The sequence below is a fragment of the Melopsittacus undulatus genome, chromosome 10 (genome assembly GCF_012275295.1).
Source record: "Melopsittacus undulatus isolate bMelUnd1 chromosome 10, bMelUnd1.mat.Z, whole genome shotgun sequence".
Lineage (NCBI taxonomy): Eukaryota > Metazoa > Chordata > Aves > Psittaciformes > Psittaculidae > Melopsittacus > Melopsittacus undulatus.
Genome location: NC_047536.1, coordinates 7,689,140 through 7,708,108, shown reverse-complemented (window position 1 = coordinate 7,708,108; position 18,969 = coordinate 7,689,140). Strand labels below are relative to the sequence as shown.

Sequence of the window (18,969 nt, the reverse complement as noted above, 5' to 3'; positions counted from 1 at the left end):
GTTGCCTTGGCCCTGACCAAGACAACAGCAGTTGGTACCTCTGCAGCTGGACATATGCTGGCCAGAACTTCAGATGTTACAGCCCTGAGAAGAGTAACAGTTTACTGTTCCAATCAGCTAATTTGGAAAAATCCAAGGACAGTTTGCATTCAGGTCATACCAGAGGATCTCTGGAACACAGTAAATAACCTAAAATGTTGATTCTCAATGAGAATATCACAAATAGTTTTAATACAGAACTACACTGCAGCCTAATGCAGAATTTCCACTGTTAGCTATGTATGCTAACCTAATACACTCAAACCCTCAAAGCACCTGTGAAATCACACACACAACACTTAAATATATGTTTATTGCATGTAATGACTTTTGGAAAAGACTGTTTTTTCCTTCAAATTATCCACAAGAGAGGTCAAGACATGAGCTGATATGGAAACTTAGCACATGAGTCACTAGTGTAGAAAAAGGGAAACTCTATCCCTAATATTTTCCTTCCTCTGACTGTCTAAATCCACATTGCTTGTGAAAATGTAAAAGCAATTTCTGCAAAAGCTTATTTCTCCTCTCTGAAGTTTTTCTTTCCTGGTACGTGATATATTAACAATTCCACCCCGAGATCTTCGATCTCACTACGTGGGTTTATTTTTTTGCACATGCAGAATCAAGTTTTAAAAATAAATGCCCACAATCAGACGTTTAAATCTTATAAAATAAAGTCTGCATCCAGAATTAGTATTTCTGTAACAAAAATAAAGGGGAAGCAGACTTGGAGAAAACCTAATAAGAAGAAAAGGAAAGCAGGTTCACAGGCATAACAATTTACAGCTTTAACACTGTTTCACCTTCTGCCAGGAGCTTTAACTTCCTTGTTTACAAAGTGGGCATTGTAATCAGGTTCTTCATTTTAAGAAGAAAACCCAGGATTACAGCATCCTTAGCCATACCATTAATATAACCACATTAAATGTGGTTATAAAAGCCATGTTTAATAAGGTAGTTTAAATCATAACAGAAATAATTTGTAAGCCTTCCAACTCTAAAGTCATGCTGTTAAGTTTTTCACGCTTCTCCAACTTTTAATGGTTAAAGGAGAAAACTCCCAGTTTAAGGACTAGTATTGCCTAACACAAAGCAGATGCTGCTTTACATTGTCAAGAGATATTAGAGCCTGACACTTGGTATTACATCAAGCAACAGGATTCTGGAAGTTATAAGAGTGAGATGAACACTGTTATCAAAAGAACTCAGATCTCTGTGACTGAAATTTGTATGTTAACATCTGCAGAAATAGAATTTAAAGGCTCTACAGTCAGCTTCTTCTATCATTAAAAAGGCTGTACAGCATTTAAGATATTTGTATTAATTTAACAAAAACTGTACAAAGTTATTAATTTTTACATTTCCAAAATACCTACTACAAAGTGATTGAGAAGGAAACTATTTCTCCTTTTAAAGCCATGTGACAAGCAACTCCCCCTATAAAGAAGAGGATTCAGTAGCTGTTGTATTTTTTTTGCAACAATTTTTATTCTATATTAAGTAACACTTAACAACCATTTCTTCTGAGCAGTTTTGCCAAATGTATCATTACTTTATGCATATACTGGTTGGCCAAAAGAAATTAGAATTGTAGCCAGGATCAGATCTTTTCCAATAAAGAGATAAAATATTTCTGCTCTGTAATATCCTATATATATATATGTGTGTATGTATACATTTGTGACTGTATATGTATACATACACACACATATAATGTGATTATAAATATATCTCCTGAAGTAATTGCTCTATTGAACTTATTGCTATAGTATATCTACTTAGGTCTCTTGCAGAAGTTTTCACCATCTTTTTTGATGCAAAAAAAGGTCTTTGACATAGCAGGTTTCTATAGAACTGTAAACAACAATGAAAAGAGTCTAGTGTATAGGAATGATTTCTGCCCTACTGTCCAAGAAAAGAGGCCATAGGATCATCAGGTCTCTGACGTTTCATTCTGTAAGCTTCCATTTCCTCTTCTGTTGGCTCCCTGCTGTCATATATGCTGTTGTATGGTCTCTTCCTCTCATCTACCTGCATGATTTCTTTCACATGAAGAAGACGAGCCTCTTCTGCATTTAGTGCCTGAAATCAAAGAAAAAAACCAAACCAAAACATCACAATGAAAATTTGTATTAGATTTCAGTATCACGAAGAAACGGTGGCAGAATGGTGGGATAAGCAATGCACATCTGTCCAATACACCTACAACACACTTCACTTAATTGCCAAAATCAAGTAAGAAACTCCTCACCTCTACCTAAAATATAATCATGACCCAGCAAGTACAAAAGCAGATAAGCAAGCGTGTGATCTTAGGGGTTTGGGTATGTGTATCCTTTTTGGGGGGTAGGGGGGTGGTGGTTTTTAAATGCTCTTTGAAATACATGTTATCCCACTCCTCAAACTACTACTGTTGTTCCGTCTAGCTATTTAAAAGCAATTGCATTTGTACAATGCTTTGATTAACCATCATTTCATATGGTTACATCATTTCACAGTCTGAATATCCAGAGGCTGTGCTCATGGAAGGGCTGTTCAGCAGCAATCAGCCTAAAGCTTGGTAGATGAATTTATTGTATCAGCTGTGAGACTGGGCACTTCTGGGATAAAAAGTGCTAAGTTTAGCTTTGACAGTGCTTTTGATCTCTCCATCTTTCTTCAATACACAAATTACTGTGTTCTGAAATGTCTTTTATAGATCTACAGCTGTGGTGCCTAGACAGGAAGTGTTCTAAATCATCTAAACGAAATCTTCCAAAACTAAACATGTATTGCATGCTTGCCCAAGAAATAGGGAATATACTTCAGGACATCTAACAGCATTTTAAATTTGCTTTAGCTCAAAATTAGCATTAAAGAACATCCCACAGAATGCCTCAGGAACTGCATAGCAGGCTTCATAAAACTGACGTTGTTGTAAAATATTTTCAAGTTCTTTTTGCCACAAAACCATTGAAGAATATAGTGCACCTTTTTAAGTTTTTCTTGCTTCTTTTTCTCTTCACCCTCACTGTCTGAATTTGAGGTCTTCTTGTGCTTCTTCTTTTTCTTCTCTTTCTGTTTCTCTTGGTGGATCTGTAAAGTGGAAAACCACTTACTGTTAAGATTCAACTTGCAAACACTAATGTTAAAGCCATGAAGTCCCACCAAGAGTCTACTGAAAACTAAGGTCCCATATAGCATTAATAGAGATCTTAATGATCTATTAATACAGTCTAATGATTTTCAGACCCATTATGACTTGCATAATTTTGTAGTATTAGGTATCTTTCCATCCCTTAAAATGCTGAGGAAAAATATGTGCCTCCCTGAGAAAGGGAAACAACCTACCTCCATCAGTGTTTTGGGTTTTGTCATGTGTTCTTCCTCCCTGGGTTGCTCTTGCAGTAAGCTTGCTTCAGCATTCTATACAACAGACAAGAGAAAGGATAGCCACTTACTAAGCATAACTGAAAGGGGAAGGACAAAAAAAAACCCAAACCAAACAAATACCCCAACCCTCCAAGAAAAGCAAAACAGTTTAAAACTTAGATAGAAAGATTAATGATTTTTAGATCTCATCAAGCGACTAAGTAAGACCATACTCACAGCAATTTCTTTCCCAGCTTCTCCTGTACAGTATGAGTACTTGACAAATGAGTGGCAGCATTTGTAACCCCACTTGCCTTCTTTCCAGTATGAACCCCAAATGCTCTGAAAGAGGAGACACATACATCCATAGTGATACTCCCGTAAGAAGAGAGCTGCTGTCTATTCCTGATGTTATATCCTGGCAAGTAAACTATTTGAACAATCCAGAAAGGAAAGTTACAGGAAATAGTTTGTAATTTTGCATTAGCTACACAGGTACGTTTTCGAACAAGAGAAAAGCAACAGGATGTGGTCAACTCATATTCAAAGTCAAAGCGGAATACAGTAACTTCCCCTTTAGCTTAAGATTGCCATTGTAACTCAAATTTGCATTGCAACCATGGCAATTAGAAATTTCTCCTTGGTAGAAAAGGAGAGTGTCAAATTTGAGACAGGAGAAATGTATTTAGTGTATTAATTATATTGTACTGTATTCCACTGTACCTCATACTCTTCCAGTGGGAGGGAATCTGATTTTTTTTATAATCTTAACATATGCTTACTGTATGGTTGTTGATCTTTACATCCTCTTCATATTTAGAGCAAGCAACAGCTTTCTCTTGTCCTTTGATGACTGTTCCATGCCTAGAGTACTCCACATAATCTTCTGTTTGAGCTAACAGCAGTTCAGCTGGTGGAGCATCTAAATGTTCTTGTCCTCCATACTAAAATGCAAAGAGAAATAACAGTTTGGAAAAAAAGCCCACCTTTTATGTAATTAAGCATTATATTTTAAAAAGTGTCTCTTTCAGAAGGCAGTGAAAGTGACCCAAATAAAGTGGATAAAGACAATTTAATATTCTGGGTATAGTTAAGAGTGAAATACATCTCCTCCTATTGCCACTGTGGTGTTTTGGTTTGGTTTTGTTTGTTTTGCCTGGAAAATTAAAGCAGTGATACTGCTCACACAAAGCAGGAAATCTTTTCAGACCAAACCAGAAGGCTCTGGTACAACCAAAGCAGTATTTTCTGTCCCACTCCTGACAAGCTTAGGATCTAAAGGGATTATTTAGTTGCCAGCTGCCCAAGAGGCCAGCTGCAAAATATAAAACAAATATTTGTCTAGAAGCCTGCACTCAAAACTCTAGTCTGAAAATTCTGCTTTTCACATTTAAGAGAAAAGGAATGGTTAAAAATAATTCTGGGAGACTGTTACTTGGGTGTTTTATGAAAGACACCGCTTTTAAACTGAAAAAAAAAAAATCAACCACTTGTATTATTAAGAAAAAAATAATCCAAATTCCCACTCTTCCTACATACTGCTGTCAGATTTTTGACTGGAGAAATTTTAACAGTTGATGGAAGAGCTCCCAATAATCCAAATAAATATAAGCAGATCTTCAAAGTTTCCTATATTAAATAATAAAATTAATTTAATTGACAAGATAGTGTGTTTGGATACAAAAATCTTTTTTATGAATCCAAGCTGCTGAGAACAGCTAATGCTAGTAACATCAGCAGTTTTGTTCGCCAAGACCCAGGCTTCAAACTCAACAGAATTCTTATTAAATAAAACTGAATGTCTGTTACCTTCTCTAGGATGCTTTCTTTCTGCTGTGCCTTGAAATCTTCTTTTTTCACTTTGAAGGATTTATAAAGTAGCTCTAATTTTGTAGGGTCTGCTTGCAGATGAACTTCAGAGCCTTTGTCATAAGCCTCCCAAGCAAACACTGTGTACACAAGAGGTTTCACTTAATACTTATTCTAAAATTGAAACATGCATTCAAATTATGATCATTTTTAATTCTGTAATTTGAAAGAAAGCCTCACTCTAAAGAGATTTCTCTTTTTCACAAATGAAGCACTCTTAAGTATTTAAATCAATTTCCTTACAAAGACCTCAAAACCCACTTACGCTGAGTCTGTGCCATTGAAATGGTATCTCCAGTGTAGCGAACAAAGTTATCACCTGCGTAACCAACTCTGCAGAAAAGAACAACAGGATTTTTAGCATTCAAGAAACATGATTTCCTTTTAAATGCAACCACAGAACACCCAACAGGAAAGTAAAAATTCTTCTTTGTGCTCTGAGAGTTAAGAACAGAGGGAGAGGAAGCATTCAACTCAATGAGTGAAATTAAAGCCTAGGCTCCCCACAGGCATGCAAGTATTAGACAGCAACTCAGAATATTGATGCCTATGCTTACCTGGAATTATCTTTTGACAGAGACCACTGTGTCTGGGATACCAAACACCGTAAGTCAAACTCGGATCTAACTGCACAATAAATATGCATAAATGGTATGTGATATTCTAGCACAGTGATTCTCACTTTTGAATTTGTGAATCTCTCCTCCCACCCAGACCCAGCGTATGGCTCTACCATTCTCGGTTATCTGAGAATCTCTTTTGCACCCTTCAAAGAGATTCAATGACTGTATAAAACATGTTGAAAATCAATGTTAGCAATCCAACTTATTCTTTTCACCTCCCCAAAGCCACTCTGAAAAATATAGTTTGTGACGAAAACACACATTTGGCAAAGGTCAAATTACATTCTGGAGAGAAGTGAAAGCATCTGCATCTAAAACCAGAACCGGCTGGCATGATTCTAGCTGGGGGCAAGGAGAGGTGGAAAGAGCACTATTTGCCAGCATTCAGTCATTGCCATCCTGTTCCAGGCAGAAAGCTAATCCAATTACTGTACTCTGAATAAATGTTTCTACTCCAGGCCTGTCTGCTCTGCAAGGCCACAGCACTACACAGGTCAATGCTGGGTCACAGCTCAAGTACTCGACTTGAGTTTTAAGCGAGACAGTCTTATGTGCAGCCAAAAGCCAGCCTATGGTATTCTTTAGTTATCTATCTAGACAATGCCAAAGCTTTTGGACTCTTTTTATGTAGACTCTGTTAATATATGAGGAGCTCTTGCTCCTAATTCAAACATTCACTTGGGTACCACAGGTATTCCACACTAGTCTCCACTGCTGAATGCTTTCCAACAAACAAGGGACAAAGTTTAAGATTTGGTTACTGGAATACTTTACATAAACATCATTACTGTTTACAGGTATAACCTCTATATACAGCAGTATTCTAACTATTGGGCAGATCATTAAACTAAATGGTGATCCACATATCCCTGAACATTAAGGGCCAGTATTACTAAAATACCACTTTTACATATTAAAACAAAAAGTGCTGCTAAATATTTTTCTTGTATTTACTGCTACTTCTATCCATAACTGACTAGAGATTCATTAGTACAAAACATACAGATAAGAGAAAATGCAAAACTATTAGTCTTATTTTTAGCAGTTTTGTTGGACACAGAAACGTGATCCTGTTTAACTTACTCGTCTGGATTCTTGCCTGTATTGGCATATGGGTTCTCCCTCATTGCTCTTGTTTTGGGATCATAGTAAGCAGAGTTTGGATCCAGATTCCTCAAGTACTAGGGAATGAAAACAACATATAAGATATTTAATATTTATAATTTTAAAAAGACTGAAGTTACTCCTGTATCCTCCAGCTCAGACATTTAAGAGGTTGGATCTATGTAGAAGGTTAACCTTGACAAAGTAATAAAATGAGCAGAAATAGAACTTAGAATAGCCCTCAATCTCCATGCACCAAGACCCCTACATAAACTCATTAGCCTTCGAGCATACAATTTTTTGGAAACTAACTGTCATGAATACAAAAGAACATCTGTAATGAATTCTTAACTTACTTTAGCAATATCTTCCCGAATACGTAAATTTCTAACTGTGATGCGTCTTTTCGAGTCAAAGTTCTGTCCAGGCATATCAATGTCATCTGCATATTTATCTTCATCCTCATCTTCACTGTTATGATCTCTTTCCTGAGGAGACATGGGAAACTTCTAAATAAAAGAGGACATTCACACTAGAGACCTGTATGAGAGACTGATTTTAGTGATTTCATTAAGACTTCTGCAATCCGTGTAGTTAAAAACTAGCATCATTTACCTGGGCTTAAGTGTGCTATCACACTAATCTAGCATTCAACAGTTCTCAAAAATACACGGATTTCCATTTCCTCACATGGAAACAGTTATAAAACCAGAACTGTGATTATATTAAGAATACAGTTATCTTGGACTATATTACTTAAGAACTAGTTATATGCATGCATGTCCAAGGTTTGACAACAGACAAGAGTTAAACCCCAAAACCCTTCTGTGAAATCCAGTGATCTCTGCTGGAAAGAACAGGCAGCCAGTGACATGAACCCTACATTTAAACCCTTATGCCACCCTTGTTTCACTGTTCCACTAACTACAGGCCCTTTTTTCTGCCCATGGTGTGATGCATTGGGTAGTCATCTTACTGTCTGTGAATTTGGTTCCTCTTCTCCCCACTGCTGTCTTGGGGAGTTCTGCAGCAAACAAAGAGCACATCAGCAGAGAATACAAGATAGTGGAGAAAGATGGCAGGGATATAAAGAACAATCAAAGCAGAGCTTGATGATGGATGCAAAATACAATTTACATGTGGCAAAGACTGCAACATAATGTTCTAGGAAAGAGCTTGTAAGTGTCCCTATTACAGATGTATGTTGGAGACCTTTTCACTGTATTCCAAACCAATTTTACAAGCCTTTGCAAGAACAGCAAATTCTAGAAGTGGCACTGTTTGTTAGAGCTTGCTATACCTTTGACCACTAATGGTTTACACTTTCATATAATGCAAATATAACCAAGATTCAACACTGAAAGCTTCATCAATAGTTATGCTCAGTGAGGATTGACAGAATTTCAGAAGCCATGATTTAATCTGGAGAAACAGAGTTACACTTTATTTTTCAACCTGCTTAGCCTCTACCTTGAAAATACTTGCAGCATTAAAAATGGAGATAAGAAGACTGACCAGCAAACTGGCTACACAAAACAGTCTTGGTCCTGTCCATCAGAGATAGTTCTTATGTTTCAAACACAATTCCCTTCTTACAGCTTCATTTTGTAAGGAATACAGAAGCCAACAATGTTTGCCTAGTGGTGAAAACAGGCACCAAAAAGAGAAAGAATATTTTCCTACTGGGAAGGCCAGAACGCTGTAGTTTGTGCTGTGTTGGAGATTGCCATCTACTGACAAAATGTGAGCTGACAACCTCTGGAAAGCACAGCCCCAATTGTATGTAGTCCTTGTTGTGCTTGTTTTCTTTCTTGCAGTATTTATTGAAAAAACCCTACTTCAGGCCAGTAGCAGTCTCTACTTTCTCCCCAGTTTATAAACTTACAATATTATCAGAAATTACTTTTTAAAAATAGAACTTTATATCAAAGATTATCAAAAGCACTGCCTATAATCTCAGAGGAGATTGTAGAAGTTAGCAGAAGATGCAAACTCTGCAGTAACACTGCAAATAAGTCATAGCAACGACTGGAGAAGAAACAAGTTTGGTTTAACATAAAGAAAACACCTTACTATTCTAATCGATACAAATCATTACTAAAACAATCCACAGTCATATAATGGTCATCACCTCAACATTAGTCAAATGTAATCTTTCAGTATATGAACAAAATTCCATGTAGAACAAGCTTTTTTGACCCCAAATTCCATGTCATTAATGTTAGCAAGAATAAAAATAATATGGAATTTTTGCCTGTAGGAGGAAAACAGTCAACTTTCATTTAACAGAAGATACTTCAAATTCTTGAATGTGACATACAATGTGCTGGTGCTAAGGAAGTCTTTAAATTATTGAAGGGCATAAAAAAAAACAACAATAGCAGGCCCTGTATAGAGGAAAAGCATCAAAGAGCAGAAGGAACCTGATGTATTTTTATTCAGGCTAAACATAAATACATTATGAGTTAGTTTACTTACCACTTGCTCCAGCTTCCCTGATGCTAACTCTTCCTGAAGCTTCTGGGCTTTCAGTGTACGTTTGGCCTGTGTATCATGAAACATGGTTGTTTTAATATTACTTCTTAACAGCAAGTGTGCAGTAATATTTACTTATCACAACCAACTCCTCTGGCTGCTGTCATTAAAATGTGCTAATTATTACCAAATATGGGGGGTTAACTGTCTTGGTTCTTGTAAAAAATCAGCAGCCTACAACTTGTCCCCTCTAACTCCCATGCTTTACCACACAGTTTTCTGAGGCTTAAGGAAAGGAAAATACATACACTAACCATTTTACTATTTTGTATTATACTGCTAAAAGTTTACTAGATTTATGCAGCTCTACCATTAATACATTCATCCTACTTTAAGAACTAGAGAGCTTACTTCAGTTGTGTTTTAAAACAAGCACATTTTAATACTGTGTCCTCATAGACTACTTAGAAACTTCAGTACTTAAGGTACTTTGTGACTGATGATGCATTTATGGTTCATGCAAGAAGGGCCAACAAAGTCTAGCACCTAAAGTGGGATTTCAAAGCAGCATGTAGTGAATTTCTGTAGGCACCTCTGGAGACTGCCAAGGACAATCGCCTGCTCAGAGCAGGCATGCTTCCAACAGGTTACCTAGGACTGTATTTAGGCAGGTTTTGATTACCTCCAAAAATGGAGACTGCTCAACCTCACTGGAAAACTGTTCCACTGTTTGATCACCCTTACAGTAGAATATTTTTTCTTATAATTAAACAGAATTTCTTGTATTTCAATTTTTGTCCACTTCTTCTTGTCCTGTCACTAGATATTACTGAGAAGAGTCTGGTTCTGCCTTTAAACATTCCCATCAGACATTTATGCACACTGATTAGATCACTTGTAGCACTAGCTTTCCTATGTACTATAGGAAAATACTGAGGACCAGGCATCAAAGGGAGTTACTTAGGCACCTAAATATTTTTTCTAACAGGTAGCTAACATGTAGCTAAGGTAGTGAACTTTTTTTCAGCTTTTCTTATAAGTTACTTAGTGTTCACATACATTTGGTGCATACAGATAGAAAGTTATCTGCAACAGCAGGATGCCAGTCTGCAAAGAGCTGTGTACAAATATACTACTCCTCCATCATGGTAACAAAAAGGATTAATTAATAAAATAACATGAATGAGGTTACAAAATAGGTAGAGATCTGTTGGCTCTAATACAACTAGATAATAAATTCCTTTCTTGCCTATGATACAATCTGCATCTTGTGTAATAAATTCTAAGGTTTGCCTATTAAAAGGAAAGCAATCTGGAAAGACTATTTATTGTACATATCCATACTTGGTTGCCAGTTCTGATCTCAATTTTCAGTTTATGTTAAGTCTGCTATCAACTACAGTATTCGTCTCACTTTTTCATTATCCGTACAGCACAAGGTCTAATATTAAAACTGCACATAACAAACATGCTTCTTCCCAGCCAAACCGAACACTAAACGTTTCCTGAAGAAAACATAACAGCTACATACCAAATCAACCTTGGCATATTCCTCTACAATCTTCATGTGCTCTTCTGGGTTATAGCCATTCCAACGGTCTCGCTTTCCGTCATAATCAAACGTCAGTTGAGGCTGCACATGTTCATCTGGTGCAATATTCATGCCTGTGTATCTTGCTCCAATTCTCCTGGGTCTCTGAAAGTTAAAAAACAATGTCCATCAGTCCATTAGACTAAGATACGTTACTCAGATACCCGTTTAAAAATAGTATCAACTGAGCTCCTCTAGAGCCACTTAAATTCAACACTACAAGCCTGTGAATTGTACATAAATGCAAGTAATTAATTTCTGTATTTTAAAGTAGCACACCTGATTCCAAACCCCATCAATTTTGAACTCTATTTTCCACAGTTAAGAAAGAAAGTGAAACACCAATTTCTGGGAATGGCTTCTAATTGACACGGAACAGAAAGACAGCACTTGAGTTAAAGCAAATTAAAAAGAAGAAAAGTTTTCACCTATTATTGCAGTACTGATCACAAACAGAATTGATGAGTAACACCCTGAATAGTACCATTTCTTCCCTTTATTTTTCCTACATACTAATCCCTTCAGAAATTTCCAAGCCATCTTTCAATACCTGTAATGTTTTTCAAAATAGCTTCTTCAAAACCAGTAATTTCTCTTTTATCTGTAGCTGACTATTTTCCACTAAAATTAGAATTCACACAGTTTTCAAAACCATTAAAACATCAACAAAATGATTCTATGACTTTAAAAGTCGAGCTTACCTCCATGCATTCCTTCTTACTGTGTGTCAATGCACCACAGTTCTCGCAAGCTCCTTTACGGTATCTAGTTGCCACAGCATGCTAAACCACAAAAAAAGACAGTGTTGTACGAACTTGTGGCAAGATTCATACCCATGTTCCCAACACCCAATTAATTTTTTCAATAGAACTAAAGCATGCATGATCTACCCAAGCCCAGAACATGTATTTTGATTATTACCAACCACTGCCTTGTGTCTGATCAAATCAGACTTGCCTGCTGAATTAGAATTCCCAACCCCTTTCTCCCTCAAAAACATGTTACCAGAAATCATATCCTCATGGAATCAACCCGAATCTTTATTTTATGACAAAAACATTTTGCATACCTCTTTAACTCCTCTTTTGTACCATTCTCCAGAGGTGCTATACTTTTTCTGCTTCTCTGGCTGTGGTCTCTGATGCTTTAGTGTAGGTCTTTTAGAAGGATCTATGTACCATGGTACCGAGGATATGTACTGAGGAATATGAGGATTGATATCCCTGTAAAAGACGTGTAATAAATACGTGGCATACGGAAAAAAACCCCACAACTTAGCCTAACACATAACTCTCACGTTAAAGTTCAGTGCTTTAGAAGTGATAATAAAATAATTAAGTTGTTATTAACTTGCAAATTTAACTAGATAAACACAGGTTCACGTTGCGATGTTGTTGTCATCTAATTCCTGACTCCAAATCAAATACTTCATACTGTGCAATGTTACTGAACACAAAACCAGTAACATTCCTCTTCTCAAAAGCAACAAGCCTCGTGGAAGCAAGAGACAGGGAACAGATAACATACACTGTTAAGTTCCCCAATACCAGCTTCTGGTCACTTTTAGAACACCACTTACAAGCAGCCACATACACAGAAATTTAGCAGCACTATCAATATATTACAGTCAATAAACACTGAACCTACATTTTTTTTGTGGGGAAAATATGTTTCTAGGGATGACTGGAATGTTAAAAGCAAATTAACAGAGTCCCAACTATTTATTTCTACAGTGACTCATGCAGAAATCATGTATCACCCTCATGATTATTCTGTAATCACATCAAGGGAAAAAGGCATTTTTAACCAGTAGCTTTACAACAACCACAGCTTTAGTTAAACTTACTTTCCTTCTTCATCCACCTCAGCAGGTGCATTTCCTAGTTTTCTCTGTTCTTCCAATTCCTTTTTTTTCCTCCAGTCTTCTCTTGTCATCTTCTTTGGTTCCTCCAGGCCCACATCATTTGATCCTCCTGAAGGAGCAGCATTCACTACTGCCCCTGATGACATACTGTTTTTTCTCTTTCTTTTCCTGTTATGAGAAAACAAAAGTCTTACAGATCAGTATTAGCTGACACCATAGTTCTTCATCATGGTTTTGCATCGAATGAAACCAGTAACACTACAAAATGCATTCAAAAATAAGCACTGGTGCTGAAAGAAAATTGTTACTATTAATTAATGCAATGTCTGCTTTATTATGTTGATTAATGTATTATTTAGGGTCACTTGCTGGAGGTGCCTTACAGCTTGTGTTGTTCACCTACAGGAATATTACCAAGTCTTGTGTATTTTCCTGCCCATGGCAAAGGGCTGAAACTAGATGAACTTTACGGACCCTTCCAACCCAAACCATTCTATGTCTCTAGTTCCTGTTCTCTGCTAGCCGGACGCCGGGCGGGGACGCACAGCAGCAGCTCTGCACACAGCGCAGGTCAGGCACTACCGGTGCTGGACACGGACTCACCCGCCGCCGGTGCTCGGGTCAGCAGAGCCCGCGGACCGGCCGGGGTTGCCGGAAGGCCCCGGCGCGTCCATGTAGCATGCGCGAACCCGAGCCTACGCGTAGGCGAATCGAGAGAGGCCTGCGAGGAAGCAGCGCCCGCCCAGGGCCCAGGCCCGGCCCGCAAGGATGCGGGTACTTCCCCGGAGCCCACAGGGGCCGCTCCGAGCGCTGATCCCCCCGGCCACCCGCGGCCCCTCTACCCCAACCCCGAGCCCTTGTTTACCTGCCGGGCAGCACACACCGAGGACGCACCGCGGTACGTCACACAGAGCGACGGCACGGTCAAGGGCGGAGCTACGTCGTCACCGTAGCAACCGGCTCCGCCCCCGGAAAGCAGGGGGTGGAGCCACAAGGAGGGCAGGCGCGGCGGAAGCGTCACTGCTTGAGCCAATCGTGTGCAGAGCGTTGGTCGAAGTAGCCAATGGGCGATGAGGAGCTAGTTTAAAAGGTGGCGGTTGGGCAGTGCGGCTAACTACCGGTTTGCTGTCTGAGGGGTGTCTGTGGCTTGGCTCGGCCTTTGCAGCACCTGAAGCGGCTCTGGTTGTGTTCTGTGCGGGTGCTGCTGCGCTCGGACCTGCCGGTGGTGCTTGAGGTGAGCCCTGGGCTGGGTAAGCTCTGCTGGCAGCGGAGGGTGGTTGGTGTTACTGCTTACGGCCGGAGTGAGGGAAGTGGCTTGAACTAAACGCAGTGCTGAGGCCTGCGGCTGTAGGTCTCGCTCTGACTTTGTGCTTGAGCTCTTGATTTCAAGCTACACCAACTAAACGCAGCTTTTTCCTTCAGGCCCCTACTGAATGAGGGGTCGTTGCATACTTGTGCAGTGGCAGGCTCCAGCTGGGAGCTGGCTGGCTACTAATAAACAGTGTGAAGAAGTGCTCTGACCTGTTGTCTCGGTTAGAGAAAAACAGTACTGAAGTTACCGGTTTGTATAGAGTGTCCTCGGTTTCTTTTTCTCATGAAAACATGTCTCTGCTAGTAAAATAACTGTAATTGTACTTATGTGCTCAAATGCTGCATGTTTTGTGCTAAGGACTGGATTGCTTAGCTAGGAGATGTGCTCTTATTGTACCAAAGAAACCCCAAAGAAGTAACAAAGCAAGCCAAAGGTATTAGACTTCTAGTGTAGGATTGCTAGTGAGACTACTTTCCTGAACTCATATAAGCTCTTTTAGGACTATGAGGCTACCATGTGCACTAGTAATGCCTTCAAGCATAATGGTTTGTAGCTAAACTGCTTGAAATGGTGTGAAGTATGTGTCTATTCCCCCTTGTCTAAACACCAACACATGGCAGCTGTATTGTCTTTAATGTGGCTTGTTTAAAAAGTGGGCTTTGGTGGAAAAAAGCTGACAAGAATAATTTCCTCTTTTTCCTGTATGGTCTTTCCAGAGTTATCTCATCAACCTAAAGATGGCAACTCTGATCTTTATTGATCAGGAGAATGATGAAGTTGGCACTACTAAGAATCGCCTAAGACTCCCTTCAGGATCTTGTGAGTAAATGCTGCCTTAAAACAGCAGGAGATCAGATAAAGTGCATAAATCCACGTCTTGCTAATCACTGTTTTGATCAGTAATAGTTTTCTATCCCTATATCTACTTCTTGAAGTAATTCTACTAAGCTCTTCAAATACCATAAAAATGGAGATAATTCTTTTTTTTGCCATAGATGAGGCTTATGCTCCTGAGTTTTAAGTGATGGACAATGATTTTTGACAGCTACTTTTCTAGCACTTGCACTTACTGAAGCAAGCTTTAGGGTTGATGTGATGCTAAATCTTGTTTGTTTTTTTCTTCTACCCACTCCAGCAAAAATCTTATCTGAAAGAGCACAAGTTAAGACTCCACTTCCCAAAAAAACAGTCAGTACATCTCCAGGTGCACCTCGCTCTGTCAGGAAGGCTCTTGGAAATGTGAATAGAACTCAAGAAGTCACAAGCAAGTCAGAAAAGTTAAGACAGAAAAGTCAGCCTTGTGCTGCAAACAAAGTGAGTACAACACACTTATGTGGGACAGAGGGGAACTTCCCCATCAGTTTTCATTGTTTAGCAAGATGTCCTATGGTACAGAATATCCCTTTGGTCTGTTGGGTCAGCTGTCCCAGCTGTGCCCCCTCACAACTTCTTGCACACCCCCAGCCTATGCATGCGTGGGGTGAGAAGCAGAAAAAGCCTTGAGTCTGTGTAAGCACTGCTCAGCAAAAACTAAAACATCTCTGTATTATCATCACTGTTTTCACTGTGAATCCAGAGCACAGCATCATATGAGCTAGTAGAAGAAAAATAACACTATCCTAGCCAAAACCAGCACAAGGAATACAGGAGCATAGGAAGTACCAAATGGCAAAGTAATGGTTCTAGAGAAAATACTGAATTAAAGTCTTCTTCACATGTCAAGTATCAGGAACTTGGTATCATGAGTGTAAATATTCTAGTGCAGTGATTTATTGCTGCTGTAATGTTGTACTACATAAACTCAACTGAAGCATTTGTCAGTCTCCAGGTTATTTGTGTTGAAGTTATTTAGGCATAACTGTTGACTGCAGTGGGTATTCTTGTCTGTAGACCTGTTATAGCACAGGAAAGCCATTACGAATGGAAACTGCAGTAGCTCAAATAATGTAACTTCCTCTTTTTAATATCACTAAGAACACTGCAGGTTTAGAAAGCTGTGATGCAGTGGCTGAAGAACAGTGGCCAGAAATAGAAAATATGTTTCCTTTTGATCCTCGAGGTAAGAACTATTGGTGTAATTATCAAAATGAACAATCAGGATTTCATGAGTGTTGCTATTTTTTTAAGACTTTCTCTAAACTATTGTGGCAAATAAGTTAGCATTGCATTTCTCTGGAGTCCTTTCTTAAGTATAAGGGTGCTTGCTACTTCTGAAATGCCATCTCATTCTCACTTAAGCATTTTTAACGGCAATACCTATGCTCCACAGATGCAGTAGTCAGTCCTTTACTGTGATGGCAGGAAACTACTTCCAAATAACCATGTTATAGTCTCTTAATTTGTAAAATAGCAACTGGTAGACAAGTATTTAAAGGAATACTTTAAGCAGGACTGAAAAGTAGACTAATCTTAATTGTATGCTGAAACAGTAACTTGTAGCTGAAAAGATTCCTACTGCTGTAGGATAGAATAGTTTCATCTTCAACTCCTAAAGCTGTTCTTTGCACAGCCCACTGCAGATAGCCTATTAATCATCCAAAGTGTCCTTAAGCCATCCAGTTCATCTGGAAGTGTATGCAAAAACTAAGCTACTAAAGACTACTTTGTTAATGAAACATATGCTGTGCTTGATGAAGTTGATTTGGTATAGTGATTGGGAAGAAATTACTAAAAGTTCCTGCTTTACATTAACAGTTATGTGGTGCATGGGATTTTTATAGACAACTAAGATATAACTTTGAAAAAAAAATACTGAGTAGAGCGGGGATTGTTGGATTGTGCTGTTTTGGACCTGCTCTCACTTAATTTTATCTAGGAGAATTTGTGGCTTCTCAGGCTGTGCACTGTTATTAAACTACAGTGTGTCTTTCTCAAATAGACTTTGAGAGTTTTGACCTTCCTGAAGAGCACAAACTAAGCAATATCAACCTGCATGGTGTTCCCCTCATGGTATTTGAAAGGACATATGAAAGATGTGTTAACATGGTTCCTTCACCTGTGAAGATTGAAGAGGTTTCATGGGAGTCTAGTAAGTGGAAACTTAGTATGACTTTCAGTACATGCAGTGCTCATTGTGGTTTAGGAAGGAATCTGCTGCAGTAGTGAGCTGCCACTGCTCTCCTAGCTACCAGAATAGCACACTGCTGTCAGCTTTTGGTGTATAGTCAAGCTGAATTTAACTAGTACAGGTAGTGGTCTCAGTGATGTTGCCGAGTGTTGTAGACGTGTGGTGTGGAGTTACTGGGCACCAGAGCCAGCTCAGCTTGGGTCAATGCTGCATTTGCACTGCTTCTTGTAAGGGTCTACCTGCTCTGTTGTGGATTATGCATGACTGAAAGCTCTGAGGTGGTCCAGCATGACCTCATGCACAGCCACAGATTATTCAAGTTGTGAACTAATTAGTTATGTGGAATTGTCTTATGCAATCAGACTATTTCCCTTAATTTAAGGGCCTTATGTTAATCCACTGGGAGCTAGCCTATATTTGGGAGTATAAATTCTGGGTTTCATGAGAAACTGATTTTTTTTCTTCTTTCAGACTTGCTACAATCAACTGCTGACTTCCTTGATACCCTGGATGAGATCATTGACATGCCACCTCTGAATTATGATGCTTAATCCATATTCTGAAGCTTCTATTGAGTTCAGATTTCATAGTTACGTATTTTTAAATAAAAGTTAATCTAACCTGTATAATAATAGATTTGTCTGTTTTAAGTAGATCCAAGATGTAGATAGATAATACAGTAGTGCTTTGAAAAAGAAGACTTAAAGCTGAGCCTGGGTAAGCTTCAAAGCAAGACTATGATACACTGTTGTCCACTGTATCTGGAAGTTTGTAAGTGCTGATTAGACTACCTGGTCATGATAGGTTGAGGCCTTTCTGAACTGCTTAGATAACTTTATTAAATATACATTAGTTTTAAACAATTATGTATCTAGTAAAAATTAAGTACTAGAGCTGGTACTCTTGTGGCATTTTCCTTTATTGAACTTGTTTGCTGTTTGTTAAAGATGTGTTGGATTCTTCTGCAGCTGTAGACTGCTTCTAATTGTCAATCATTGTGGTGCTGATTGCAGGATACTGTCTGTGCTCTGTGAGGAAACCCCATCCTTCAAGTTATAAGTACACAGTTTTAATGGTCTTAGCTCCTGTTTTTCATTACATAAAGCAGGTCAATTGTCAGCCTTCACTTATCTACTTCTACAGCTCTTGGGCAGTGCTCTGATCTAGTTATGTGATGGCAGCCTGAGCTGCTTTCAGCTCATGCTTATTAACATGGGTTGCAATGCTGTGCCTGTGTTCTGGTCACATGCTGGCAGAAAGCTTTTCTGTATTCCATGATGCACCTGAGCTCTGACCACAAGGTATTGCTGTTAACACTGTGGCATTCTGTAGCTGCAAGCAGCAACAACAGCAAGACCAGCTTTTCAGCTCACGTTTTACAGTAATGTCTGAAGTAACAAGAAATACGCTTTAATGATTCTGATCTATGAAATGATAAATGCTCTAGTAAAGGAATGGAGTTAATTTGGTGTGGGTCAGTGCTGCATCCCACAGTTATGCTGCTTGGAGGCATACTGTGGCTGCAACCTGACTGCATGAAGATGAGATGTGAATCTGTAACCATAGTCCTTTCATGTGTTGCTTCTAGGAAGCTTAATGCAGGCAGTGAAAGAGCCCTTGTGCTTTTCAGTGGGTTGTCTGGTCTGCAGGTGCTGAAGGGAATGCATTTGCCCT

The 18,969-nt window shown here is 38.8% G+C and overlaps 2 protein-coding genes across 2 annotated transcripts; one reads left to right on the top strand and one right to left on the bottom strand.

The window, feature by feature from the left end:
- Positions 1-318: 318 nt before the first annotated feature.
- Positions 319-13,834, bottom strand: SLU7 (SLU7 homolog, splicing factor). The gene is made up of 16 exons (XM_034067043.1): positions 13,782-13,834; positions 12,899-13,084; positions 12,122-12,275; positions 11,754-11,834; positions 10,993-11,157; positions 9,465-9,530; positions 7,963-8,010; positions 7,343-7,474; positions 6,966-7,063; positions 5,525-5,592; positions 5,200-5,339; positions 4,173-4,334; positions 3,628-3,732; positions 3,370-3,444; positions 3,010-3,114; positions 319-2,121 (listed from the first exon to the last, which is right to left on the bottom strand). Exons 2-16 carry the CDS (start codon positions 13,060-13,062, stop codon positions 1,942-1,944), a joined length of 1,743 nt encoding a protein of 580 aa, XP_033922934.1. The 5' UTR covers positions 13,063-13,084; positions 13,782-13,834; the 3' UTR covers positions 319-1,941.
- A 191-nt stretch (positions 13,835-14,025) lies between these two features.
- PTTG1 (PTTG1 regulator of sister chromatid separation, securin) lies at positions 14,026-18,712 on the top strand. Its single transcript, XM_031045400.2, has 6 exons — positions 14,026-14,150; positions 14,945-15,047; positions 15,364-15,542; positions 16,203-16,287; positions 17,107-17,256; positions 17,767-18,712. The coding sequence occupies exons 2-6, from the start codon at positions 14,966-14,968 to the stop codon at positions 17,844-17,846; spliced, it is 576 nt and encodes a 191-aa protein (XP_030901260.2). The 5' UTR covers positions 14,026-14,150; positions 14,945-14,965; the 3' UTR covers positions 17,847-18,712.
- Positions 18,713-18,969: the final 257 nt, after the last annotated feature.

Excerpts from the sequence above, each read along its gene's own strand:
- PTTG1 (XM_031045400.2), top strand. The coding sequence starts at position 14,966 with ATGGCAACTCTGATCTTTATTGATCAGGAGAATGATGAAGTTGGCACT. Across the intron at positions 15,048-15,363 it reads AAGACTCCCTTCAGGATCTT|CAAAAATCTTATCTGAAAGA; the intron begins GTGAGTAAATGC and ends TACCCACTCCAG. Across the intron at positions 17,257-17,766 it reads AGAGGTTTCATGGGAGTCTA|ACTTGCTACAATCAACTGCT; the intron begins GTAAGTGGAAAC and ends TTCTTCTTTCAG.
- SLU7 (XM_034067043.1), bottom strand. The coding sequence starts at position 13,062 with ATGTCATCAGGGGCAGTAGTGAATGCTGCTCCTTCAGGAGGATCAAAT. Across the intron at positions 12,276-12,898 it reads GAGGTGGATGAAGAAGGAAA|GGATATCAATCCTCATATTC; the intron begins GTAAGTTTAACT and ends CGTCTTTTACAG. Across the intron at positions 9,531-10,992 it reads AATATGCCAAGGTTGATTTG|GCCAAACGTACACTGAAAGC; the intron begins GTATGTAGCTGT and ends CATGATACACAG.